Below are 27,115 nucleotides of genomic sequence, written 5' to 3'. Positions count from 1 at the left end.
AACAAAATGAGAATTCCATACTTACGTGTGTAATTGCATAATACCTTTACTTCCCATGCTAGGTGCAACACAGTGAAGAGTTAGGCTGGTTTCATAGTGACAAAAAGCACTTGCATGTCTGGATCATTACAAAGCAACATCTGAGGTCACAAATCTGTGCTTCTTACTTGCTGCTGCCTATCACCTACTTCTGCCTTCCCAAGCCTGTCTATCCTTTCTCCCAGGCTTCCAATGCTGCTAATAAGTAGGTTTGGCAACGGCAAACTGCCTGCTGAGCAGCTGATCTCAGAAGCTTCACTTGTGCGGACTTCTGTTCCTTTGCCTAAACCGGGAGCAAGAGTTTGCAAGCTGCATTTATCACTGTTTCAGTAATTTGTGGTAACTTGTTAAGGCATTGAGTGGCTTAGACAGACTTGCCAGAAACCAGCTCCTACTGACCGCTCATGCTGAAGACCAGTCTTGTGCAACCCCCCCAGTACTATTCCTGTGTTCTCTTTTCCCTTCTTTTACTGGAAGTGGACAGGGTTGAATTACATGAGGAATGTCTGGAGAATTTAGCATTTGGTCTAACTCATTGGCATACCCTGTGAGCAACAAACCTTGGCGTTTTTCACGCAGTTCCGTGAGTTGCAGAAATTGCTGTGTATATAGCACTTTTGGTCTTCAGTCTATATATTATGTAGGTCTGACATCTAGCCATCACTGATAGATTAAATCCTATATAGGTAGGATAGAGTAGGAAATAAAGAAATAATATGATCATTTATGTTTTAAAGTTTAAATACTTCTGTTTCCTAGAATCACAGTTTCTAATCTGAAATGCACTTTGGTGCTTTGTGAAGCGCTGTGTTTTAGGACAGAATTTCTTTTCCTCACTTCTTAATGCCATTTCCCATCTGAAGAGATGTCTCCTGAAAAAAAGCGTTGAAGTTACACACGCAGTATCCATCAGCAATTCTGGGATCTTTCAAGCAGAATATAATAATCGTATTTGGCAGTTCTCTGTACATCTAGATATTTCAGAGCCCTTTTTTTTTTTTATTTAGAAATCTAACATTTTTAGACTTTTTTTCCTGAAAGATACCTGCTGGCATCTTCCAGGATTCCTAAACAGATTAAATACCAATTTCTTGTTCCTTTCTGAATTTATGTCCCAAATACGAACATAACCCTGGGCAAACTTGCATTGATTTCTTGTTCTCCACTTTCAGCATAGTTCCTTTTTAATAGCAATAGCTTGTGCTCAACTCTGCAAGTTAGATCCAGCTGCTATGATACCTCCTCATAGAACTGAATAGAAAAAGCTGATGGTGTAATACTACGTATAACACAAACATGGCAGAAACTGGAACTGGCAAGTGTTTGAAGGATTTTGCCACTCAGTCCAAATGAACCTATGTCTATATGCAGGGGGTGGGGGGGGGGAGTAAAAGATGTGAAAAGAATAATGTAATTCCAAGGTTATGTGGGTCTTAAGTATATTTGGCTGAACTTCAGCCTCTTTTGCACAGTCCTTGTGTTCTGTCAGAGCTGCACGAATGGCTAATCCTTGTGAGAATGATCAAGCAGGATGGAGATCAGATAGAAGATGGGATGTCTGGTAGGTCTGTGGTTGAGTGAAGCTTTCCTTTCTTTTCCTTCCCAACAGTCAAGCCATGATTTAGACTGGAAATAAAATCACTTTGTCCTTAGCGTGTACTGCTTATACTGCAGTCATTTGGGATGTAGAAAACAGGGCCACTTTTACAACAAGGGGAAAAAATGATTGTGACCTTAAAATTATCATAATTCAGGTCCAGGAAGACACATAAAGTACATTTTAAAGTACGTGAATAATGATCTGAATTAGTTATTTTAATGTCTTCCAAGTGTACTTCATTTTGAATGATATCCTCTGATATCATTACCATATACACATGGTAAGGTATAATTGAAAAAACATGCAGCTGAATGGTTGAATGCAAAGTATAAATATACAGCTGCTAGCAGGTCAGAAGTCAAACTAGTAAAGCATATGCCAAATTCCCTTAGGGATCTCATTAGTGCATGATTGAATATACATGTAGAGGCTAAATGAATATCACTGTTTGGGTCTACAGTGGATGAGACAATGACTAATCAATTGTAATTAGGGTTAGATGCTATTATTGACCCACATATCTAGAATTAAAAGCCCCACTTGAAGATTTCCAAGGAGTTGAAAAATATATATGAATCTGTTTATGATAGTATGAGCATTTGAAAAAATGTTGTAAGCATAATTGCAACATTTTTTAAATGGAATGTCACTAGAGTCATTGCAAGCCAAAGCACTGAAGAATTCACCGTTAGTCCTAAGATTACTCGTGGTCCAGGAAAAAGTCTGTTGGATGTTGTGGAGTTGGGTGTAGTATCTGAACTTAGATACAATCATATTTAGGCCCATGTTCGGCTCCTCCCTAAAATAGCAGCCACTTGCTTTCTCTCCTCCACCCTTAGTGCTGCATTTTAATCATAACACACACTGAAATAATTATGGTTTAAAAAAGGAAAGCTAGAAGTCCAGCGCTCTTGATTAATCAGAGAATTTTTTAAACATTTGTAAAGGAATTTGATTTTCATTTTTGTCTGGAATCCTCCTTATTCCTCTCTCTCAGCTCTCTCTTCTCTAGCTTTCTCTTTCACAGTGTCAGCACCTTTCTGTTCGAGACAAGCATCATCAGCCCCCAAAATATCAAACAGCTTCCTCATGTAGGGACCCGCAGGAGGCAGTGTACAAGCTCAAGATCACCAGCTGCCTTTATCTCCCCTCGTCCTGTGAAAGTGAGGAATCCAGATGCCCCGTGGAATGGCGGTGCAGATAGAGATCCCCACTGCCCGCACCCTGTGACGCCATGGGCTTGCCAAGCACTCGGTTTTGCCTTTCTCCCCCTTTCTTTTAAATTTGGGATTTGACGTTCTTTGATGGGTTTTCTGCATTTGATGGTAGTACAAATGTTTTATGTTTGATGAATAACCTCCCCCACTCTTTTTCCAACTTGTTTTTTTTCCTAGTGCTCACAGTATATATACATACTTGAACAGTCACCTGGATCTGATTAAGAAATCTTTGCCTGTGGGTTTCCTCACTGTTGATTTACATGTTTGGCCAGATTTCCATGGTAACAGATCTCCCTTAACAGATCTGACACTAAAGGGCATGGTAAGAAACAGCCTGTCTTTGCAAAAAGGTCAATACAGGGTAAAAAAAAAAAAAAAATCTTGGAAGGAGCTTTTTTCCAATTTTGAGCGTCCTCCTCCTTAGCTATTTAAACTATCCCACAGGATTTGGGTTTCTTACTGCATTCAAAGTGTGCTAATGTTTCAGTAGAAACCCAGAGATCATTATAGTTTAGATATCACTACAGCCACATTTATTTTCTAAAAATAAGTGTTGTGTATCTCCCAGTATCTTTCCTAGGAATCACATTTCATGACTAACAGCGCTTGCTGTTGTTAACTCACCTGTCTACCGAATTTTGCGTATCTGTTGCAATGAATTTCAACACAAATTTCGGTATGCCTCTCTGGGAAAGGAACGAAATATTCTGAGGAGAGATTGCTTGATTTAAACACATAAATGTTCAGTAAATGTGCTGTATTAGTTGTTGGGTAGTAAATTTCAACAGAAACTGAAAAGCTCCTCTGCTTATTGTTAAAAATGGGCATACATGCTCTCACGATTGGAAATATGCAACCATAGTGCTTCATACATCTTTGTTCAAAGCTAAACCTGATCTGCTTCTGGCTTGGGGTTTTAAAATTGCTACTTTTGGAACTCAAAGGGCTTGAAATATTGTGTTCTGTACAAAGAAATTTTCAGAGCGTTGCAATCTGGAACTAGAATAGGCAGCTTTTGGAAGCTCACCAGAGAACCTCTGCTGGGGAGATTTTCAGCCCATCTTTAAATGTTTGGATGTTTCTTTTCACTGAACTTCATGGTGGTAGATCAGCTAGGTCACAAGCCAAGATGTTACTGTGCAGGACTACAACAGAAGAATATCATAAGGGTATAATTTGATGACATCAAAATACCTGGTGATTAATGCAAAAATGTACTTCAAAATGGCATATTGTCCTTGAAGTGAGCATCTCCAGCTACTCACCAGCACCAAAACCTGCTGTATTTGAGGTTGAGGTAGGAAAGGGTAGGTGTAAGCACTGCAACACGTTTTAAACCACAAATGAGGGAAACATTAAAAAAAAAAAAAGCTTATATGTTTTTGGGTCCTGTATTATTTTGTGAAAGAATTATATGCTGCAGCAGAATCAGAACTTCCTTGGTATAATGGCTATATGCAAATAACTGGTAATAGCAACACATTTTTTCTACCACAGTTATGGCTGCATTCAAGTCTTACTTATGCTGATATTAATCCAGAGTAACTACAAGGCAGAATTGATTTATGTCAGAGGAAAGGAGGTTAAGATATAGTCTTTAATTATTAATTGTGTTTCAGTGTTAGGGTGCTTGGAAGGGAGGGGCAGAAATGCTTTTAAAAAGTTATTTTTATGTAATAGCATTTTCATATTAGTACATTAAATACATTCACGAGCAATATCTGAGTCATAACATAAAACTGTCAGAGTTAATCTATCTCTAATCCCATACAATATGCTGTTTGTTCTTTATTTCTTTGCAAGGGCAAGAACAATTTATGTGGTTCTTCCCCAGATCAGGAATAACATGTTTAACATAACATTATGCATACAGCTCAGAAAAGTAGTGCTTAGAATTAGCACTTAAAACTTGTTACAACAAGAAACCATAGAAAATAATAGAATTTTACTTTGGCTGGATTTGTACATTTTCTTTTTGATCTTTGCACAGGTTGTTGGACTAACATTGTCGCGGGGTCTGGATGAACTTGCCCTTATCTACTTGGCCACGATTCAAGCCATTGCTGTAAGCCATTTTAAGTGCATAAAAGAATAAATGAATTGTCTCGTGTTCTGTAGCAGACTGATCATTCCCTTCTGCTAAACAGATTTCTAATAATAGATGAATTCACTTAATGGACTTCTTAAAGGAGCAAGATATTGTTTACTCCCATTGGTGACTACTCCATACTGTAGGATAATTGACAGCCAGACTGAGGAGAAGATGTTCCCCTGAAAAGTTTTCTCCTTATGGCAATTCTGTAAATGGAACCTTTGCCTCTAGTGCAGATGTGAGGAAAGAGGCTGATACTATATGGGGCAGTGTTAACAGCATGGGCTGTCTAGAGGGAAGCTGAGAGAATGGAAAAAAAAAAAAAAAGTCTTTGGCAGTTGTATGAAGGAACTCACGCTCCCCTAAAATGCCTCAGCTTCAAATTGTTCCTAAATCCATGGATTTCCCCTGCTTGCCTGTTAGATGAGTCAGAACTCTGTACCAAGCGAGTTGGAGTGGGTCTGTGATTCAGTTCATAATGCTACAGACCGAACAGACCAGATCTCATTCCTCCCTCGGTTTCCTTGCTGCACGGCAAGCAGTTGTTTCGTGTGTAGCATTTCCAACCCGCGGCTCTGTTTCTGTAAATCAGACAGTCTTTATGAAAATGTCCTCGATGTTTGTTAACATGCAGAGATGGGTAATTTTATTGCAATACTTCTGTTTCTGCCTTCTTTTTCTCTGGAACCCAGGATTTCCAGTTCACAAGAAGTTCTATTCTGAAGTGAAAACCTGGGTCAAAGAAGTTGTTTTGAAACCCTGGTGCAGGGTATTTTCAATGGGGCGTGCCATCCCCAGGCATTTGGTGACTGAAATCACATTCCTTTGACATCCTTTTTGTGGTGGGTTTTTTTTTTGTGTTTGTTTTTTAAAGTTTGTTGAACTTGAGGTGTTTTTGCAAAACAGTTTGATGAATTGGGGAGTTTTCCTGACAAAACTCGGTTCATTTGGAAAACTTCCAAACTCCTCTACTGGTTAAACAACAACTTTGCTAGGCTGGGTCAGCCATCTGGGATATAGAGGGTGGGCGGCTGCTGTAAATTTGCTGTGAATTGTACATCTTATGTGTTAACCCTCCCTCTTCAGCAAATAACAAGAACTTAACCCCAGCCTGGAATTCATTGTTGTGAGTTTTGATCCTTTTTAAGATGAATGTAGCTTGGTTCTACCTGATGCTTCAGTATAATCCCACCATTTAAATAAGAATGTCTAGGAGAGTTTAAACAATGCCAGCGACTGATACTGCCCCCCTGAAAGAAACTTTCCAGTATCAAACAGGTGCTCCGTTATTGTATCATGCTAACGAAGTGGAAACGTTCTCTGCTGGAAATCCTGGGAAAGTCACCTATTATCTCATTATATGATACAACTCAAATTTTATCATAAGATGCAAATACTGGGTTGAACACTAAATTTGGCATCTGCGTATCTTTTTGATAGCTAATTGCACTGATCGTGAGATTTAATATAAAAACGCCATACTGCAATTTTCATTGCAAGTTAACGGAAATCCATTTTTCTTAAAACACTATTGAAACAGTAACTAAAAAATAGAGTAGACTTCGTTCTGACTTCATATATTTACTAGTTGCTGATGTGATACCCAGGAAATTTAATTTTCCTCCCATACTCCGTCACTCCCAATTTTAGCTTCTCTTTTGTTGAAGGAAACACTTCTTGTTCAGGACAGCCCCAATCCTGTACTGTTCACTGTCTTCAATGGGTGCCAGATAGACTTTAAATCTAAGTAAAAATCTTGTAAAAAGTGTAGGCCTGCCCACAGAATGTTAATCTCTAGTTTTCTTTTCAGCAGGAGACGCTTTTTTCTTTTTATATAACATTTGCATTTGAAGCCCCTCAATTTGCATTTTCTCCAATCCAGGATTAAATTAGTTCCCCCCCACCCACAGTGAAATAAGTCTGCCTTTAATTTAAATTGCTATGTGAATACAATTTTCCAGGCAGGTAAACACAAAATAATTTTCACAGCATGTTCTTTCTCAGGGTCTTTGACGTGTGTATGTTGTGAGAGAAGTTGTTAATAAATTTGAATTTCAGTAGTAGTGAAAGAGAATATCCTTTTAACTATTCATTGCAAAATGCGATGCAACAGTTAGACAGATGAGAACATGATCAGAGATATAATTGTGGCCGTCAAGCCCATTCTGAGGAGACCGACTGTTTTTAGACCAGTTTATTTTTCCATAATTAAAATTGTGGCTGTGTGATTTGGAAATTAGCCCTCTGTGTCAATAGGGAAGCGATGGATTTAGCCGGCTGGTGTTGCGGCTGCTAAAGTTCCTCATAACCGCTTCCCTGAAAAAACAAAATAGATTTGAAGACCTATCCAGAGTGGTGCCAGTCATTCATAGTGAACGTCTCCAGTCTGATGAAACTCTGCTAGCTTCGATTTTCAGGAGCTTTTATTTGAAGAGGGGTTTACTGCAGGCTGCAGACCTCTTAATGAACTTGCAGCATAGTATAAAGAAAACTTCAGTGACGGTTTGTGAAAACTTTGACCAGATTGTTTTTTGTGGGGAATCTACCTACAGTCAGCTTGGGCAAAATTTTGGCTTGAATTTGGCATTTTGTCAACTCTGAACTTCAAAATTAACTTCCAAGGTATTATAAAGAGCCGGGAATTATTTTTGGACAAATAGTTTGTCAAAGAAATGGAAAATGTTTTTGCAAGAGGAAAGAGGGAGAGTGTTGAGAGGCAAAGCAAACAAAAAGAGAAAAGATTTTTTTTTAAATGGCAAAGCATTTGCTTTCATCATCCGCAGAGCGAAAAACTGAGCAGTTCTAATTTGAGTTTCTCAGAATGGAGACTGTAACTGAAAAGTTTAAAAATATGCCTACATTTTAGATGTTTCTATTAATCCAGGCATGAAATGGAACACTTTATTTTGCACAGGGCAAAGGCCAAGAGAAATAGTTAAGCCAATACAAAATTCTTCAGGTTTTCCTTTCTGCTGAAAAGACAGAAAATACAGGTTTTTATTTGCTCCTTTTTTTGTTCTGTTTTGCTATTTGGCTTCAGAATTGAAATCTCTTTACGGAGAGTGATTTTTAAGTGCTGTTATACAAAGTGAATAGGAGGTTTTGGTGGAGATGTCTTTGCCATGTAGGTTTTAGTTCTGGATCTGGAAACTGTACTCTGCTGCGCTTGGTGACAAACACCTGCTTATCACAGCCGTCAGCTTTTCCTGCTGCCCATTTCTGTGTCTCCTCATAATCCCTATCTTCACCCTTGTAGGTACTTCCCTCTAAGCCCCATTTCCCTGTGCTATTGGATACCAGTAGGTCTTCGTTGCTAGCCAGCCCCTGGATGTTTATTGCAATATGCTGTGCCCATGTACTGCCCCACTCCTTGTGCCGTCTGCTTGATTTTTCTAGTTCTTAACTACAATGCCTGTTACGGGCTGGAAGCTAAGCGGAGGCCGTACCCCTGCAGGTCTGTTCCCAGCCCTCGGGTTAGGGAACTGGTAAGGACAGTTAGTAGTGTCATTCTTTTTAGCAAATTGTGCTTTAAGATCTGTTCCTGTGGCTGCTCTCATGTGCTTATCTGTTGTTTGTTTGGGGTTTTTTTTCTCTCTTTTTGAAGTTAGGAACAAGACATATTTTGGAAACTATGGAGGCTGCAGGGCATCATATCAACACGCTGTTTCTGTGTGGTGGGCTGAGCAAGAACACTCTCTTTGTGCAGATGCACGCTGACATTACTGGTGAGTTAGAGGAAGTGGGGGGAAAGGAGTGTAAATTACTTTATTTTAGGTGACTAAATACTTTGTCTTAGGAAAAATAAATACTTTCTTTATATAGAAATGTATTTTGCTGGTTGGCCAAAAAGTGTGTAATGAAATGTTATTTCCTGCAAGACTGAATTTCCTGAAATTTGAAGACATTTGAAGAACACAGAGATGCGATGCAAACAAAGCTCCATACTTCCTATTGTTGGAAAAAAGACCTCAAGGAGAAACAGATTACAAGACATTAGTTAGATGAGAATAATGCCCACTACATTTTGTGAGCATGGTTTACATAAGATGTGTTTTACTAAAACATCTATTAGCTTCATCCTGTTTGAATTCTGTTGGACTTCTGACACTTCGTTGTGGTTTAATCCGGCTGGCAGCTAAACCAGCCACACAGCCGTTCGCTCACTGCTCCCCCCGCCCACGGTGATGGGGGAGAGAATTGAAAAGAAAAAGGTAAAACTCGTGGGTTGAGATAAAGGCAGTTTAACAGGACAGAAAAGGAAGAGAATTATAATAATAATGATGATGATACACAATGCAAGTGATGCACAGCACAATTTCTCACCAGTCGGAGCCAATGCTCAGGTAGTTCCCAAGCCGTGCTGCTGCCTGGCCAACCCCCAGTTATACGCGGAGCGTGACGCCATATGGTATGGAATATCCCTTTGGGCAGTCTGGGTCAGTGTCCTGGCCGTGTCCCCTCCCGGCTTCTTGGGCACCCCCTGCTTTCTCATTGGCAGGGCAGTGTGAGAAGCTGAAAAGTCCTTGACTGCTTGGTAACAACTGAACCATCATTGTGTTATCAACGTTATTCTCATCCTAAAACCAAAACACAGCACTAACCAGCTGTTAGGAAGAAAATTAACTCTATTCCTGCCGAAACCAGTACACACTTCCTGCTCATGCTAGGCATTGTATGCGTTATATAGAACAATTCTTTTCTAAATTGCTTCCATGTCAATATCGTTAATATGGTTTAGGGGACACTTTCTGGATCTTTACTCATGCATGGTGTTGCATTTGGTTTTGTAGAATTCCTGATGGGTGGAAGGTCCTGGGTATGTGGTTCGTGACAAGAGCAGGTCTCAGGCTTGCGTGGTATTTTTGGTCTCTCTTAGCTTGTGTGTGTTGGACATTGTGGGGTGCCAGACTGATCCAGGCTTGTTGGTGCCGAATACAGGGCCGTTATGACCCAGCAGAAGGGGCCCTGGGGGAGTCCAGCTTGGGCACCTGCAAGTCAGTTGAATATCCTTTTAAAAATGTGGGAAAAAAAACAAAATTTAGTGTAAGGGACTTCAGAGAAGCTTTGAATGATGTGTGTTTTGGGTATATTTCAAATTCAGACCAGCTGAGCTGTCATGAATAAAGTTTAAGGCTCAGATTTGGGACATTTAGTCTGGACATCTGACTTGCCCTAACATCAAACCACACTTCATAACCTTGATGCAGGAAGGAAGATGAAAATATGATTTATGTATTTACCTGAGATGAAAAAAAGAAATGGAGAAGCAAAAAGCATAATGCCTATTGACCTTAAAATTCACTAGATACATTGTGGTCAAAGTGACACTTTCTGTTTGTGAAAAATTATGTTGTCAAGTGTGTGCCTTCCCATAGATAGCTCAAATGTTTTAGATGAATTTCAGCTACGCGTAGAGTTGGTCTGCTAGTTCATGATGTGTAAAATAAAAGATCTGTGAAAAGGTATTCTGATTAAAATGTAATCAGAAGTTCTTTGACTGTAACTAATGGCCAAGTACAATTCAGTACAAAAAGACCTTTTTGCAGTCTGGAGTTCTCCCCCATTTGTAAAATCAGTGACTGACAAGGGATGTCAGAGTTCATCTAACTGAAATGCTCTCGCTTGTGTTGAACTCATTAGAGCCTATCAGATAAAATAACTAACATTCCAGGATCAATCCCCCATTCTTTCCTGAAAAGAACAAAATCTGAATATATTATTGTTAGCTGCAAATGCCCATGACTCAGCCATGCAGACATCCAATAGATAATTTTGCAGGCCACTTAAAAAGTGTCTTGATCTTTTTGTTTGCCTGGTAAGAATTCTGTATTCATTCTGATGATGCGGGAAATGTGCAGTAAATTTTAGAGCACGCTGAAAATTGCTTACTGCTTTAAACGCCTGGCAAACAGCTGTGTAGCTGTAAGCTTGAGTTTTAGACTGTCTGCATCTGTTCCGGGTTGACCCAAGTCCTGAGCTCTGGTCCATCCTAACCAGAGGAATGCTCAGGTGACTGGTCCTACTCTAATGTTTTTAAGGTGGGTTTGTTTGGTCAGAGAGACATTTAAGGGATGCTGTAATTACATTGGTTTGCTGTTAATAGTCATTCCAGCAATCAAACAGCAAGGTCTCATCGTATCCACCTTCCTCCCTGTCACTCTGCCTGTGTTAACTGTAGGAAGAAAGGGCATAAAGACCATTGTGGCACCTTTGTGTCTTGAAAGTTAATTGTAAGCAGCTTTACACTGGTGGAATAGTGCAAAGTTAGCACAATGTAACTGGATGCCTGGGGTGCAAGGTGAATTTGCTTTGTATCCATAATTGTTTCTTCTATTAATAATTATATTGCACCCTTTTCAAAATGAGAATTTGCCTTTTCCTCTGTAGGAGTTGTTCATGACTCACTTCAGATCTTCCTCCAAATTTCAGCTCCTTCTAATCTTACAGTTGCCGCTCAGGAGCTGCATTTTTGGGGGCATAGTGTCATTGAGGCTATTCACAAAAGAAGGTCCTCCTCCCACCGCTGTGTTTGCATCATCATTCATTGAATGAAATTATCTCAGCAGTGGAAATTTAGACACGTGCCAAATACTGTAGGAATATTAAATTCTTTGACTTAGTGAGGATGAATATCTAAAGTGTAGCTAGAAAAGCATTTAGACTTATGCAATTGTTTTAGGCTTTTTAAAAATTAAGAAAGAATTAAGAAAGCAGACTGATTTTTATTTGTTTATTACTCTTTTCCCTGCTGTTTTTACATTAGTAATACAGGTCTTTTAGGAAACTTTGTGAACCGAGGGAAAGTATGTTCATGACAGTACCCATGGGTGATGAAACAGTTTTTAATTCTACTTTGGAATATATATTGTTTGTTTGTTTGTTTTTCCAGTGTTTTAATCTTGTTTTCGAATGCCTTCCACAATTTGGAGGACAACATTTCTCTTATGATTTCTTACACAGCTTGTGAAAGTTTACTACTCCTATTTTCATGTCTTCCAGCAAAACCAGACTGGCTTTGTTGGCTATATATTTAAAAACAAACAAACACAAACAAACTTTTTTTGTTCATTGCAAAAGAAACAAAAAGGATACCACCCTGTTTTTTCCTTGAGGTCAACTTTTAATAGACATGTGGGTTTGGAGGGTATGGGTAACAGGTTTATACCAAGCCCTTTGAGATAAATAGCCAGTGTCAAAGATCTGGGGGTTTGTTCTTTGTATGCTTGATGTTCTGCATTAATATTTTGCTGAAATTGTTTTATTTAAATTCTGGATTTTTCTTGGAGCCTGGAACCACAGAGAAGGGATATTTACATTAATCGACAGTAGGCTGTAGCTCTGAATGCAGTTGTGAACGTGGTTTTCACGTCCTTTTTTCTTTGTATTTCTTGCTTTAATTAAATTAAAGCAAAAAATACAGTGCCACTAGTGCAGTACTGCAATATTCTCCCTAACAGAGGCATGGCTTTTTCTTGTATAGGCAAGCCGGTTGTCCTGTCCAAAGAAGTGGAGTCTGTTTTGGTGGGTGCTGCTATTCTTGGAGCTTGTGCTTCTGGGGATTTTGCATCTATACAGGTATGCAGTACCTGATTTGTTTTCTCTTTCTGAGTTTTAATGCGTTTTACATTTTGACATTTGGCACTATGTGCAGACTTTAATTCAAGTGGAAAAGTTTGTGGCTTCTGCACAGCCAGACAAGAGCCAGCATTGCTTTCTCTCCACCCTCTTTTTAACTCTGTATGTTATTTAGGTGTATTGAAGATTTATTTGTCTTTTGACTTTAGGGACATACAGGTAGAAGCTGCTGTCTATGAAGTTAGGCTGTGTAATTTTACAGACACAAAAAGGGAAATTGGCAAGGCTCTTACCCTGCAAGAAGGTCACATTTTCATAGAATCCCAGACTGGTTTGGGTTGGAAGGGATCTCAAAGTCTGTGTAGTTCCAACCCCCTGCCATGGGCAGGGACACCCTCCACTAGCCCAGGTTGCCCAAAGCCCCATCCAGCCTGGCCTTGAACACTTCCACGGATCCAGGGGCAGCCACAGCTTCTCTGGGCAACCTGTGCCAGGGCCTCACCACCCTCACAGGGAAGAGTTTCTCCCAAATATCTAATCTAAATCTCCCCTCCTTCAGCTTAAGGCCATTGCCCCTTGTCCTGTCACTCCCTATCCTTGTAACCAGTCCCTCTCCAGCTCTCCTGTAGGCTCCTTCAGGGACTGAAAGGGGCTCTAAGGTCTCCCCGCAGCCTTCTCTTCTCCAGGCTGAACAACCCCAACTCTCTCAGCCTGTCTTCATAAGAGAGGTGCCTCAGCCCCCCTCAGTTATATTTGTCCTACTTTCCTTCCTTCATATTGAGGAATGTTGAACATAGGAAACAACATAACACCATTTATGCAGTAAAAGATAACACACTATAACTCTTATCTTGCCCACAGTGAATGGGGAATTAATAATGAGGATGGAACTTCATGTTTATTCATGTTATTTCAAGCCATTAACAGTTGTAAAAGTAGCAGTAGGGCTTTCATGTTCAGTGGATCAGCCAAAGCATGACTTCGCACATTTATATAAACAACAATAGTATACAGAAACCTCAAGAAGGATCTGAATACCCTAAATCTTACCTGTTTTCCCACCTTGCAATTCCACTAGTATAAGACGTGTCCTCTCCTCGTGCTACAGAAGGACACTGAACAGTACACTGCATCTAATTGGACAAAATTATTTATCAAAATGGTCCCTTGATACACTTTTCTTTATATCATTAGGTACAGATATTTGTAGATGAAATTTTGCACAAAAATGTACCTGATTGTATTTTCTGAATAGGGGGTCAGCTTCTCAAACTAGTTAAATTGATGCAGTTCCACTGGAATCAATAAACAGCGCAACTTAAGCTGAGGAACGGGGCCATGTTTGGCATTTTTCCAATTCCAAAATTTCTGAATGTGAATATTCTACAATGCAATATTGGTTAACAGGAAAAGCAGTTTCCTTTTATAACAATTTTTCTGATAATTGCAATAAATATCTATTACAATATATACCTGTATTTAATAATTCTAGTGCTTGTAAGGAGAACTTATTTTGATAAATATTTCAGTAGCAGCTTTTGATGACAGGACTTCATATTTAATTCTTACTCTTCTGTTAATCTTCTGTCTTCAAATACAGAGATATTTCATTCCAAATTTAAGATGTTTTCCACTACTATGCAATAACTGAACTTCTCAAAACTGATTTTAAGAAGTCTGTCTTCATAACCATTAGAAAAATCTAATGCTGTGAAATGTTCTGTGATGTGTTTTTATGTAATTTTGGTATATTAATTTACCTTTAGTTTTTAACCCTGCCCTTATGTATAAAATGATTTCAGAAGCATATCCAGTAATGTCAGAACAGATACATATATTTTATCCATACAAACATATATGTCAGTCTGCATAGCACATTCCTTCAGAAATCATTTTCAGCAAAACTAGATCCTTTGAACCAGCCACATCACAGACTTTTTAATTTAAAAAGTGTTTGCTCTTTTGCTGTTACGATATGTCAGGAGGCTCCTGCCTCTTTGGCTATGGGAATGGTTTTTGGCTTGTCATAAGTACGGGTTCTGTGGGTCTTCTTGGAGCAAACTTCTCCTAAGGGCTTACCCTTGGGAGCTGGACTTGATGGCTCCTTATGCTGCTGTCCCATCTTTGCTTGAATCAAAGTTAATACCAGTACATTTAAAAAAAAGAATCAATACAAATTTCAACCCAGTGCCTCAGTAATGCATAAGAAGTCTGATTTCCCAAGCACAGCCTCTGCCTTTTCCAGTTACTCAGCAGCTGTTCGTGTAAGGTTTGGTTCCAAGGACTTTGCTAGGCGGCAGGAGAGTTTCCTTTTGTTTCATTGAGTTACAGGTCAAGTCCATGGTCTTCCTTGGGATGTCTCTGAAATAGAAAAGAGGAAAGTAGTTTGGAAACTACTGCTATTATACATCCCACTCAGCATTTGTAGCATGTTTCTTTCCATCATACTGCCTGTGGTGATCACTGGGGGCCAGGTGCGGCCCTGAACCCTACCCAGGATGCCACAACGTGAAGAAACCAGGAAGTGTTTTGGCTTAGTGTGTGTTCAGAAGATTGCTGTCAAAGAGGTGCCACCTATGGCAGTATCAGTTGTATCATGCAGCAAATATTTTAGATTATGTACAAATATTTTTTTAAAGAATTCAGCTACATGAACTCAAGAAACAAGAAACTGAATAAATGTCTTTTGGGGAAGGGGAGAACGTAAATGCATATCTACCATTGCAGTTCCATAGCCTTCTCTTAGATTTATTTTTCTACCACATCTTCCAAAACAAACCTTACTTAGAGGTGTTGCTGCAAGTATTCAGGATTGATGTAGACTCTGCAAAAAATAGAAGTTATTATCTGCCTCTTATAGATGGTTTGTGCTTAATTATTGTGCTTTCCAAAACTTGTTGTTTGCTCAGCCTAATAGTAATGGAGAAAATTGTGTGGGTTTTACCCTCCTTTCCTATGCCTGTGTGTGTTTGAAGGGGAATTTTTACTGTATTCGTCCTAGTGATTTTGGTCACGTTTCTCAGAATAATTTTTGGACATTTCTACTCAATGTCAAAATCAAAATATTTAAAAGCTATCTGGTATTCATGGGTCGGCTGTTGTCCATTTTCTAAAACTCAGGCATCTTTAGGACAGCCTGGAAATAGCACCTAAAGCCAAGATCCCTCAAAATCACTTCTGATAATCTTAGTCTGGCTTTAACAGGCTCTGCTGACAAAAGGACTGGCTGCTGAACAGATAGGTGAAACCCGCTGGGGAGAAGCGATAGCAGTAGTGCTGCCAGGCATCCGCTGGGCAATCTCGTATGGAAGTACGGGCACGTGTGCTGTGTAGTATGTGCACCAAGGAGCTGGTGAGGCTATGGAGCAGGGCTGTTCTTGTGTCTGCAGGCTAAATGTGATGCTTTGGGGATGTATGTGTTAAGTTGACCTGCTCGTGCATTCTGTCAATGTGGAGGGTTTGGGGCATGGGGCAGCCAAGTCAGAGCCACTGCTCTGGCAGATCCTCAAAATCTACCAGGTCATCACTTTTTGATAGAGGAAAGAGAAGATGGGTCATCTAGGGAAGACCCCACTCAATGGTAACCTTGGATAGCAATTAGAGTTAGGCTTTATTCAGCTTAATGGTTAAGAAATGCATTGGATCTGGATGGTATTTCCTTAGGGCTAAAGAATGTGGATGGTGGTGGTTGCGGTTGCTCTCACGCTCCAGTACTATCCTGATGTCCTGTGGTATTCCATCACTGAGATTTGGAAATGGGGGAGTATCTGCTTCAGACACATATTGGAGGGTCATTTTTCCAAGGACAGGCAGCTTGCTTACCTACATATCGCTGTATGATGAACCCAGCCAGAAGCGTACACGAGACTACAGCACTCTCACTGTTCACTTTCTTAGGCAGTTGGTCATAGTGGCTGGAACACAAAATTTTTTTCCTCTATCCTTTGGTATCCCTAAAGAAGTTTCTTCTCACAAAGAAGCAAGTATCAACATACCTCCTGTGTCTTTTCCCTTTCTGTACTACAGCAGTGACTATTTGCAGGATACAGCATTTTGTTCTGATTCTAAATTTTCATATCTTTTTATTCATATTTTGAATGATTTGTGGAGTAAAGGTTTTCATGCTTTCTATTGACTAGATCTGTATTAGTACTGAAATTCTCCGTATGCTGAACCTTTGCAAAGAAGCATTGGAAATGAAGGTTATTGCAAAATTTGTAATCATACAGGGTAATTTGCTAGATTCTAGGGTGGGTTTAAAAGCTCAAGCCCCTTGAAGCTGCAATTTTGTCTTTAGGTAATTCTATCAAGATTTATAACCTCCATCTCTCATGCCTGGTCACCATATGTTGTTGCTTCAAAGAATGTTGACTTCCCTATTTTCCTCTTCATTTACTCTCTCTGCATTTTTCTGCTCTGTGGTAAACTGAATTAAAACAATTGGTCTGTCCAAGAAGGAAAAAGAACATGCAGTGTGGTGAGTTACTCCCCATTTCATCTTTTGGTTATTTAGTCTCTAGAATCTCTGGAAAGGGGAGGAAATCTTACGAATTTCTTCTTGAAATTTGGGTTATCTTTTCATTTGCCCCTACAAATGCTACACCCTTTTTCTTTTAGTGGTTTTGTTATGTTTTGATTGTTGTGCTTATGAACCGTAACACAGCCTGTCTGAGTCAAAGACAACAGTGCTGTTTAAAATAGTATTACATAAGGATTTTTGAAATATACACTGTATTTTGGGGGTTTGCATTTTTGAAATATGTGCTGCATTGAATGAAATAACCTTAACATTGCTGGTTTAGATGGGTCAATTTATTGGTTCTAGCCATTCCTTTCATGCTAAGCAGCAGGATCCTGGTTTTCTGTGTGATTGTTTCTGTAGTAAAAATATAGTTTCCGGTTTAGTAAGCCAGCAATTCCTTCTCAGTAAAAATGTACAATAAATAAATGTCAAAGTTTCCAGTATATCCTCATTACTCTGCCTCACTTCTATGTAATTGAAAATAGGAAGAAGGTGCTGTTTGATTTGGCAGTCATCCAGCTCTTTTTTTTTTTTTTTTTTTTTTTTGGATAACCTACTCTTTGGGACAAAGCTGTACACCAGGGCACCAGATTATTGCCTTATAAAATCCTGCAGCCCACTGACTATTCCTTAATTGCATATTAAAGCAATTAATAAAATTACGTGTATGAAACCAGATTACCAGATTTATTTTGGGTTTGCTGTTTTAACATGGGTCATTGTTACTGGCTGATATGCAAGAGAAGAAACTTCATATGATTTACTATAATACATTTTACTGGTAACTTTCTGTAATCATTTTTGGTGTAAAACATTAAGCTAGAAATTAGAGTCTACATGACTACAAGATTTTTCGGATATAAAACTGACTTTTAAGGGAGGTGTTGTCTTTTCTTTGTTAGTTTTGGTGGTTGTGCAAGTTGGTGGTATATCCTGTAAAAAAGACAGGGAAAAGCTTTTTCATTGTTTTTATAAAGCAGATTGGAGGTATGTAAAACTTAGCCAGATTCTATAGAAAGAGATGTTAGGTAAGTACCTAATGTGGATTAGCTGAATTATTTAGCAGCAGTAGCAGCTGAGCAAGTGAAGTACCCCTTAGGTACAATTTGCATGCCTGGAAGCAGCCCTGGAAGCTATGTGGACCAAGGTCACCTGGCTCGCCTTCAATACAACAGATATAGAGTCCATAACTATGAGGGAGATATATTGCAGGTTTGAAGTTACCATGGTGCAGGTGAAATGATTCACAACTCTGTACTAAAGGAAATCGGAAGAGTTTTGTTTGTGCACTGCTTGGCTGTGCTTAATTTAATGGACATCTCCTCTCAGTTGTCTGAGGAAGTTGTTGGGTGGTATAGAGGATAAAATCAGATAACACGAAGTTTATAAAGATCAGCCAGGAAGAACATGCGCTATTCAGCGTATTCGCCTCTTAACAATGAAAATGTCATAGCATATCATGAATGTAAAGAAGTTCTTCAGTGCAACAGTTAGTCCACAACCTCGGAAATGGACCAACTGGCAATTGTGAATTGACAACATTTCATAAGAACACCTGTAATAGTACTGGGACATACTCAACATTTCTGCTGACAGAACTGGAGGGGATTAGGCAATTTCCATTTCTGAATCAGGCACACTCTGGTGTAATTTTGTTCCACTTATTTCAATGGACATGCTTCAGTTGATGATCTGATTCTCTATTCCTCTTCCAAAGCATTACCTGTCAGGTCATGGATTGAAATTAATACAAGCGTCTTGTTGATTTCCCTATTTTCAAAAGCAAGAACTGAGTGAAAGATCAGGGAAGGGATAGTTTTTTCCTTAGAAATGGTAATAACTTGGGAAATCAAAAGAGGAAATAGAATGACTTCTCCCTGTTGAGTTAGGGAATGTTGACTTCCCTCATCTCATTAAAAATGTAAAGCACTCTTGGTTTTGAGCAGGGTGAATTAGTAATTAAGTGCTATAATCAACTTGTGTAAACATAATATTGAAGGAGAGAAGCAAATAAATCATTGGCTTGCCTTACCCAATTAATGCACCTTTTAGTAAAGGCCTTCCTGCCGTTTTTGGGACGGGTTTTTTTTCTCCTGTTCCCTTAATCAGAGTATTTTAGAAAGGCAAAGGAAGGAGATGGTTGTTCTTAGGCATCATGATGTACACAAGGAGTGTGTTAAGGTGCTGTGATCTTGCCTTCCTTTCTTCAAAAGCTCCAAATTCATACATGTACAGTTTGAGCCCATGGTTTAGTGGAGACCATCCTTGGGCAAGGCTGGGTGACAGCTTTTGCTTTTCTGAGCAGTGTATTGGCTGGGTATGGCCTCTTCATCTAAGTGATTTTTTAAAAATTCCTTCCTGGATGCAGGTATCATCAGCCTCAACTGACAGGATGTGTGCTTCATTAAAAAAAGACTTCAAATTTCAGTGCATAGCTTCATATATCTACTGATAGAGACAGTATTCTAGTGATGGAAAGAGCTGAATCTTTACAGTCCATTCATTTGTTGTTCTCTCACTTCTGACTGGCAGCGAAGTTATCAAGGGACATCATGGACAGTTCATGATGTGGACTCTACTGCTTGCTGAGAACCAAACTGTTTTCCACGTAAGCAGCTAAGATGTTCGATGGCTGTGGAGTATATTTGCAGCTAACCAGGCCTGTGGAAGAATTCTGTCCCTTTACCTCCTTGGTGTTTTGACACTGAAATACATCTTTGCCTAATTGAATTTTTTTTTTTTCTTGTGTAATAAAGTTAGATTCAATATGGCATGCATGAAACCACCAAGATACTGGCAATGCCTCTGGCTTTTGTATAGAGTCAGCTGCCTTCTTACCAGAAATCTTTAGAGAAATATAGATGAGAGAGAAAAATTAAAAGGCAGTGATTTGATGGCCACTGTCCAGTTCCTTGTGGCCTAGTGTTTATGGTACAAAGAGTGCCTTTTTAGTTAGCATATTTTGGCCTTACTGTCAGAAGCCTTTGCAGTAAGGGTAAAAAGCGGATGAATCACAACTACTCTTTTGCCCTTAGGATGATCCTTCTGTATTAAAGCTGAGAAATATAAATGCTTGTCTGTCTCTGCCAAGCACAGAATGAGCTTTCAATCAGTTGAGAGTGTGATTTTTATTTTTTTTTTTTCACTTTTCAAGCCGCAATAAATATACAGCAGCATTTCTACTTACTTTCAGCTGACTTCAGTGGACCGTATTGCAACATGGTTGGAAATCCTCTGTTGGTGGGACCACCACTTAGAGAGTCAAACAGCTGAGATGTGGCTGTAGCTGATAGCATGGTGCTTTCACAAAAGTGCTAAGAAAAGTACCCTCTGTCTTGTTGCTGTTTACTGACATGTGATACTAGTTGACATCTGTTGCCCTTCTCATTTGAGGACTGTTTGCTTTACTAACTTTAACATTTCCACATTGCTATGCTGTTGAAGTGCAGATACACAAATCTCCTTGGAGTCCCTAAGGTCCTCTTATGAGAAGCAGAGCTGCCATCATTTGATATCATCCTGCTGACTGCCTTTTTTATTGGAGTTGAGAGCAATAACTGTTGCTGTTAAATGTTCTTGGTGGAGTGCAATGTCTAATGCTATATGTTGTCATACATTTGATGTATTACCAGATCAGTACAAGCTGTACAGTAGTGTTTGGTTCATTGTCACTTTAGATGATTTGTAGTCGGTTTATATCACTGGGAATTATTACAGGTAAAAACTTGTCTAAGAAAATGTCAAAGTTTGTTGTAGCAGGTCATATAGCTACTGAAATGACGGATGATCTTGGTCCATAATCATAACGCAAAATTCTCAGTTAATGTAAATCAGTATTGCTCCAGGATTTCAGAGGAGTGACACCAGTTTACTCCAGTGCCCTGATCCAATCAAGCATTTAGGTACATCATCTAACTTTCAAGTAGGCAAGAAGCTTGGCTGAAGATAAGCAGGACTGCCCATGTGCTGAAGTACTTTACTGGATCGGAGCCCAAACAGGAATCTGACACACAGTTCACTGGTAGATGACGCATCTTGAAATGATAAAGGCTATTATAGGTCTTGCAATTGGTTCGTATTGTTCCTCATTCAGAAACAAGTTGTGGATGCTATAGGTAATAGAATACAAAGGCGGTGTCTTTTGTTAAGTGTTGTCCTTTTGTGGAAACTTAGCATGCTCCATCTTAAATGTCATCCAGTACACAAATGTTCAGATTTGGAATTTCTCAGTAACTCTTTAATGACAAGGAAAGGCAGCTGCAGTCAGTCAGTGTAATATACTGGCTGTAACAGAACTACCCGTTTACATTAGCTGAGTATCTGGCACAGAAGTACTGAAGTTGGAGGCAACGCTCTCAGAAACCAAATACTTAAAGATGTGGCCATATTGTTTTTCTAAAAGTAGGTGGTTTAATGAAGCACCACACTAATGAAATGAAATGAAATGAAACATGTCCTTCTATTTGGGCATCGGTGGAAGGAGATGAAGCACCGTGTGTTGGGATATCAATGTGACTTATTAATTCTGTCTGAGAGTGGTGATAAAGATTTTATTACTTGTTTTTCACATTTATGAGGATGGACTGAAAAGGTAATAAAGACCTTTCAGATGCTCGAATGACGACAGAAATCTATTTAATCCTCTGCCTTTATGCTGAAGGTGCAGCCAGCTTTGCGCATTGGCATAGCTCCATTGACTTCACCTGAGTTCTTGCATGCACATACCCAGTTACCACAGCAGAAGCAACCATATGTATGTAAATGTAATCTCTTCTGTCTGTAGGCTCAACACGTATATTGTCATGCCTTTTAGCTTGTAATAAACTCACATCAGCTGATGCTGGCAAAGAATAAGATCTAGCATTTTGTTAATCTGCAGAGGTTGAGACTCTTACCAAACCAATGGTATTCTTCTCATCTGTCAGTAAGCCCGAGACCTGGCAAGCAGGAGAAAATACGCTGCCTAGAATAGTTCAGGTTCTGCTGCTGCATATTTTTGTAACAAACCATGAGATGACCATGGTGCAGTTTGTCTAAGGAGATGTACAGTTAGTTGATTTTTTTCAAGCAGACTAAGGCTAAGATCAGCTTGTAGAAGTAGTTTAATAATATCACAACCTTACAGTTTTTCTAGCTTCCTGGCCCTGTCTTTTCTTGAGGAAAACCATAAATATGAGGAAACCATAAATGTGTCTTTATAATAGATAGATACTTTCTTTAAAATGTACTGTGATCCATCGCCTTTCTATTTTAAGGACAGATTTTACCCACATACTCAGAGACATAGCTGAAGTCATTTGGACCTTGGACTCCCCTTCTGTCCAGGCCATTTAAGCAGGGAAAAGTGTGACAGCAATATTTTATAGGAAGGATGAGTACAAAGGAGGATACTATGGATCCTTTGTAACTGTCAGGAGCCAATAAGGTCCTTTTCAGAGCGTGTGTTGCTTAAATGATGTTCAGGATGTCAAACAAGTTAAAGACTCTCTGCCCTCACCTCTTCAATAGCTGAGTAGAACAACCTTCAAGTTATGCACTGGAGAATTGGAAACTCAATCTGGCTACATCGTGAGATTAATTTTCCAGCTGGGATTTGCACTCTTGCTATGTCAGCGCAGGGGATCAGACTGTTCTGTGGCAAAGCACAAGCATGTAGAGTCACAGTGCTAGCTGTCTGAAATGCTTGAGGTTTTTTCACAGTAAGTTTTTTGAAGGACATTATGATCCCTTAGTTGTAGGATTTGATGCCAGTAGTTCATACCACTAGGACGTATTTTTGCCACCCTATATTTGAAGAAGTTTTATAACTTAGGTGTACTATGTTATTCTTTCTCCTAAAGCAGTCTAGAGGGGTTTGTTTCTCAAAATTTGCCCTATCTGTCTAGTTTAACAATACTCTGCTTACTATCTAGGCATTTCCAATACATTTCATTTTATTATGGTTAACAGTAAAGACATTTGTCTTTATTCCCTTTCATATAATCACGGATCTGAAATGGTAAAGATCCCATAACCTTTATTACTTTTATTAGCAATAAAAGGTAGTTGCTTTATTAGCATACTGGCTTTCCTCATCCTCAGAATTGGCATGCAATTCTCGTTCTCCTTTCTTTGTTCAGCTAAGTCATAGGCTCTTCTTTCCTTGGTTTCTTAGATATAGACATATAACAACCATTCCCAACCCTTGCCTGCTTTCTTGTTTTGAAGCAACTTTTCACAACCACTGTGCTTAAACATTTCTGAGGCAGAATTTGAGACTAGAAATTGGACAGTGACATGTACAGAGAATCCATATGAAATTGCTTCATGGCTCTGTTTTGTTTTTATTGGGATAAGTGTTCATGTAATGATTAGCAAGACCATAATTATCACTCTTGAGGGAAATACAGGCAGAAAGGCTAACCACCAAGTGGGCATGGAAAAGCGTGAGTTGCAGATTTTTGCGCAAAAATACTCCTCCAGATGAGGGTTGAAAAACACTAGAACGCAAATAAGGAGAACCACTGTGGCCATATCTTGCTGTGCCCTATAAGCATGTGTAAGCAGCAAAAGTGAGTTGGACTGTCAACTTTCACAAGTGCACTTTTCAGCTAAGAATAATTTATAGGAGTTGCACTCAATGTGTAGTACTCCTAGGGGTTGCATTCGCCAGAGCATTACTAACCTTCAGTACATAAATATATTTTGACCCATGTAGGGCCTGTTTGTGTGAGCACCTGCTATAAGTTGCTGTTTTCTGCACAGCTTCCAGATAGTCCTTTAGCAGGGAGAAATTTTAGGGAGGAGTGTGGGTGTGGAAGCTCTGATGGGAGCACATTGTTCTGTCAAGGAACAGAGTGAAGTGATGTGGCAATGCAGTCCTCACTAGGCAGACTGAGGAGTGCTTAGATCTCACCATGTCACTTCTTTTGGAGCTCTGGAAGCATAGGATACCCTCCAAGGGAAAAAAACCCAAACACTTTCTAATCAATATTTTCTCCTCTGAAGAATCTCTCCACAACAAGAGTATGTGGAGAAGGCTATACCATCACCCAGCCCAGCCTCCTCCTCCCAAAATTGTGTGGTAGAGGATGATAACGTGTCGCATTTGGAAGGTCCCTTTAGTGCCCAGCCCTGTAGCTCAGAACTGAGTTAAACACCTTGGATATATTCAGCAAAATACTGCTGAGTCTAGCAGCCTCGTGTCAGACTCCTTTTGCTTTCAAAATGCAGAGGAAGACTTGATTTTTGCCTCATTTTCCCAGACTAGTGTCTTCCTGTCTGTTGTCATGAAATCAGTAATTTCTGTTAACTTTAAGTAGTTTAGATATTGCATCCTGTATTGTTAGACTAGACTGGGGGAAGCAGTGCTCAAGCGTCTACATCAGATATATTGTATATGTATTAGCCTCTGGGTTGGAAGCTGGCACTTAGCTTAGGTGAAAGAGATGAGTTATGGCCCTAAAGATGCTAAGCTGTTTGAAGCTCTTCTGATAAATGGGGTCTTTTTGTGATGAGCTATCCTCACTTTCTTTGGCTGGTTGGTCTAAAAGCTTTGTATATACAAGCACATTACTCATTATTTACTGGTCGTGGTTGTAAGGTTGTTTAATTTTGCAATAGTCCCATCTAAGGGATGATTCTTGCATTGCATGAAAGGGACACTAAGCAAGCTTTGCTTTTCATTTGCTTTATATAACTTTGCCCCTGTGGAGACATGGGATAGCCAGCACATTTGCCGTAAGACACAAAGTGCCAAACTTATGGCTTTCTGGACATCGAAGTTCCACTCATCCCAGAGGAGAACCAGAGGACTGGCATGGAAAGAGAATAACAGAAACGTGAGAAAGAAGATAGGTGTGGTGGAGAATGGAGCTTTTCTTTTTGGTGCTAAATCCCCGATATCCCCACCATCTCCCTCTCCATCTCTTGTTTATTCTTTCCTCTTATATTCTTGCCGCCTTCTTGTTTGTGCCTCTCTTTCATTTAAGTTTTTTTTCTACTTTTTCTTCTTTTCTCATCTGTTGATTTCTCTTCTCCTCTCCTCCTCGCCTATTTCATCTTCTTCTTTTCTTGTCTCTCTTTCTTTCCCTGCTCTTTCCATATCTCAGTCCCTTACCTGTGTCCTCATGTAACAAAAAGCAAAAAGGGATGGTTTGTGGCTCATGCTGATCCCTCAGGTTTGCTCTCAAGGCTTGTAGTAAAGCATTGTGGTGTATCGTCTGTGTTACGGGTACAGCATATCCACACTGCGCTGATTGGGCTGTGCCAGTGTTCTTGGACTGGAAGAGGAAAGATTTATGATGTCGTCGATCACAGTGCTAAAATAAACTGCCCTCCCCTAACCAAAGGAATACAAGTGTGTAAATGCCAGTGTTTTATACACAAAATGAAGGACACTGGCTAAGGAAGCCAGCTGCTTAGGTTAGCTGTTCAAAATCTGAAAACAGCAAGTCTTTAGAAGCAAAGAGCCAGAAAAAGTCATTTATATTAAAACAAACTCTGTCATGAGTCATTTGACTTCTTTTTCTCTTACACGCACAGTTTATGTCTCAGGCCTTCTAAGGCCTGAGTAACATCTGATACTCTTTAGGCTGAGCCGGCTCTAATCGGAGTAGGATTCTGCTTCCAGTTACAGTGTACCACTTAGAACTCTATTTAATTTGAGTCTTGTGTTTACAGGCTGTAACTATTACTTATTTGTCATTTTTATGGTAATAGAAAAGATTGTTCGTCTGTGATTCAGTCCCAGCCATGCTGTTGAATAGGTCTGTGTCCTCAAAAAAAAGAAAAAGTGGCCCGAGAGGGGCTTTTTGCCTCATTCATTTTTCTCACACAGCTTCAGTTGTGCCGGTCAGCGGGCACGAGTCAGGGTGCCGGTCCCTTGCCACCCCTCCTTACCACCACCTCCGTCCAACAATATCAGCAGAGCATTGCCCCACATTTCTCACACAATTTGCATATGAGCTGCCTGTGACTTTTCTTCCCTTCTCATTTAAAAGAGCCAACACCAAAGAGTGTACTGTCTGAAAATTACAGCTTTGCCTTTTTTCCCATTTTCCTTTTTTTTGGTCCTCTCCCTATTCTTCATCCCCTCCCTTCTGCTCCCAGATTTTTGTTTAAATATTTTATCAGGTGCTTCAGGAAGGAAAATAGTTAACTACAGCTAGAAAATATGAAAGATGTATGAATTCTTCAAGTCTCGTTAACTGCTTGTGCCAAGGCCTATACAGACCTGAAAAGGGAATATGAAACACAGACAAAGGTCAAAAAAGCTTTGTCCCACTCGAAAGTTTACAGGGAAAGTGTTCCAACACCCCAACCGGCTTCCCTGGGCAAGGATAACCTTCCAGGCCCACTGCTAAAAGTGACTGCACCTTAATTAAGCAGCATGACTCTTGTTCCCCCTGGTGGCTAATTACACAGGATCTCTTCCACACGAGCATTTCATTTAGCTGCCTTTGAACTTCCCTGCTTAATTTTCCTCCCATCCACATTTTTTCTAAGTTTTGTAGCTTTCTCAGTTTCTCTTAATTATGGCATTTGCCGTTCTTTTGATTGTGACTTCAGGAAGCAGGGAAATAGGCTATGGATACGTAATACTTTATATCTGCAACACAGCAATAGGATTTAGGGTTGGAGAGGGTTTTGCACATATTCCACCTGTGCATGCTGGATTTTTTCTGCAGCGTTAGTAGTTCATCTTGTAACTCCTCAGGTATGAACAGATACAAATGTCCAGAAATGTTACACACCTCAAATCAGCAGGCTTGTTTAATGTCCTTGAGATAAGAACTGATTTGCCTGGCTTTACGGATCAAACAAATACCATGTAAAATGTAGTGTAGCATTTCTTAGTTACGGGGCAAAAAAAAACCCTGTATTTGCCAATGTAGTTGTTCTTAGCAGCCTGGTAATGGGCGATAACGCACATTGGGTGAAACACCGTCATCAGCTGTACTAGTTCAAATCTAACATAAGGCAATGCTGTATCAAGTTCTGAGTTTACCTCAGTATAAATAAAAGAATTTTGCAATGAGGAAATGTCTGTTACCTGACTTGAGAGTTAGAGTTACATGAGTTTTATT

The 27,115-nt window shown here is 39.6% G+C and overlaps 2 protein-coding genes across 19 annotated transcripts in view; one reads left to right on the top strand and one right to left on the bottom strand.

Annotated features, from left to right (window-relative positions):
- Window positions 1-27,115, top strand: part of FGGY (FGGY carbohydrate kinase domain containing) — a 320,610-nt gene that overhangs the window by 278,676 nt on the left and 14,819 nt on the right. For 15 of the 17 annotated variants that reach the window (XM_075759257.1, XM_075759256.1, XM_075759259.1 and 12 more), the window contains 4 exons: window positions 3,034-3,181; window positions 4,850-4,924; window positions 8,556-8,676; window positions 12,432-12,526. In XM_075759257.1, the coding sequence (XP_075615372.1) occupies window positions 3,034-3,181; window positions 4,850-4,924; window positions 8,556-8,676; window positions 12,432-12,526 (439 nt within the window). Of the gene's footprint in view, window positions 1-3,033; window positions 3,182-4,849; window positions 4,925-8,555; window positions 8,677-12,431; window positions 12,528-20,241; window positions 21,709-27,115 lie in introns of those variants that run through there. The other 2 variants (XM_075759271.1, XM_075759272.1) reach the window with 2 other exon arrangements.
- Window positions 22,095-27,115, bottom strand: part of LOC104636122 (E3 ubiquitin-protein ligase RNF170) — a 36,293-nt gene continuing 31,272 nt past the window's right edge. For both annotated transcript variants that reach the window (XR_012836483.1, XM_075759274.1), the window contains exon 6: window positions 22,095-25,309. The gene's annotated coding sequence lies outside the window, so the exon portion shown is untranslated. The remainder of the gene's footprint in view (window positions 25,310-27,115) is intronic.

The sequence above is a fragment of the Balearica regulorum genome, chromosome 8 (genome assembly GCF_011004875.1).
Source record: "Balearica regulorum gibbericeps isolate bBalReg1 chromosome 8, bBalReg1.pri, whole genome shotgun sequence".
Taxonomy (NCBI): Eukaryota; Metazoa; Chordata; class Aves; order Gruiformes; family Gruidae; genus Balearica; species Balearica regulorum.
The sequence above is the reverse complement of the archived record's forward strand: the minus strand, read 5'-3'. Positions and strand labels throughout refer to the sequence as shown.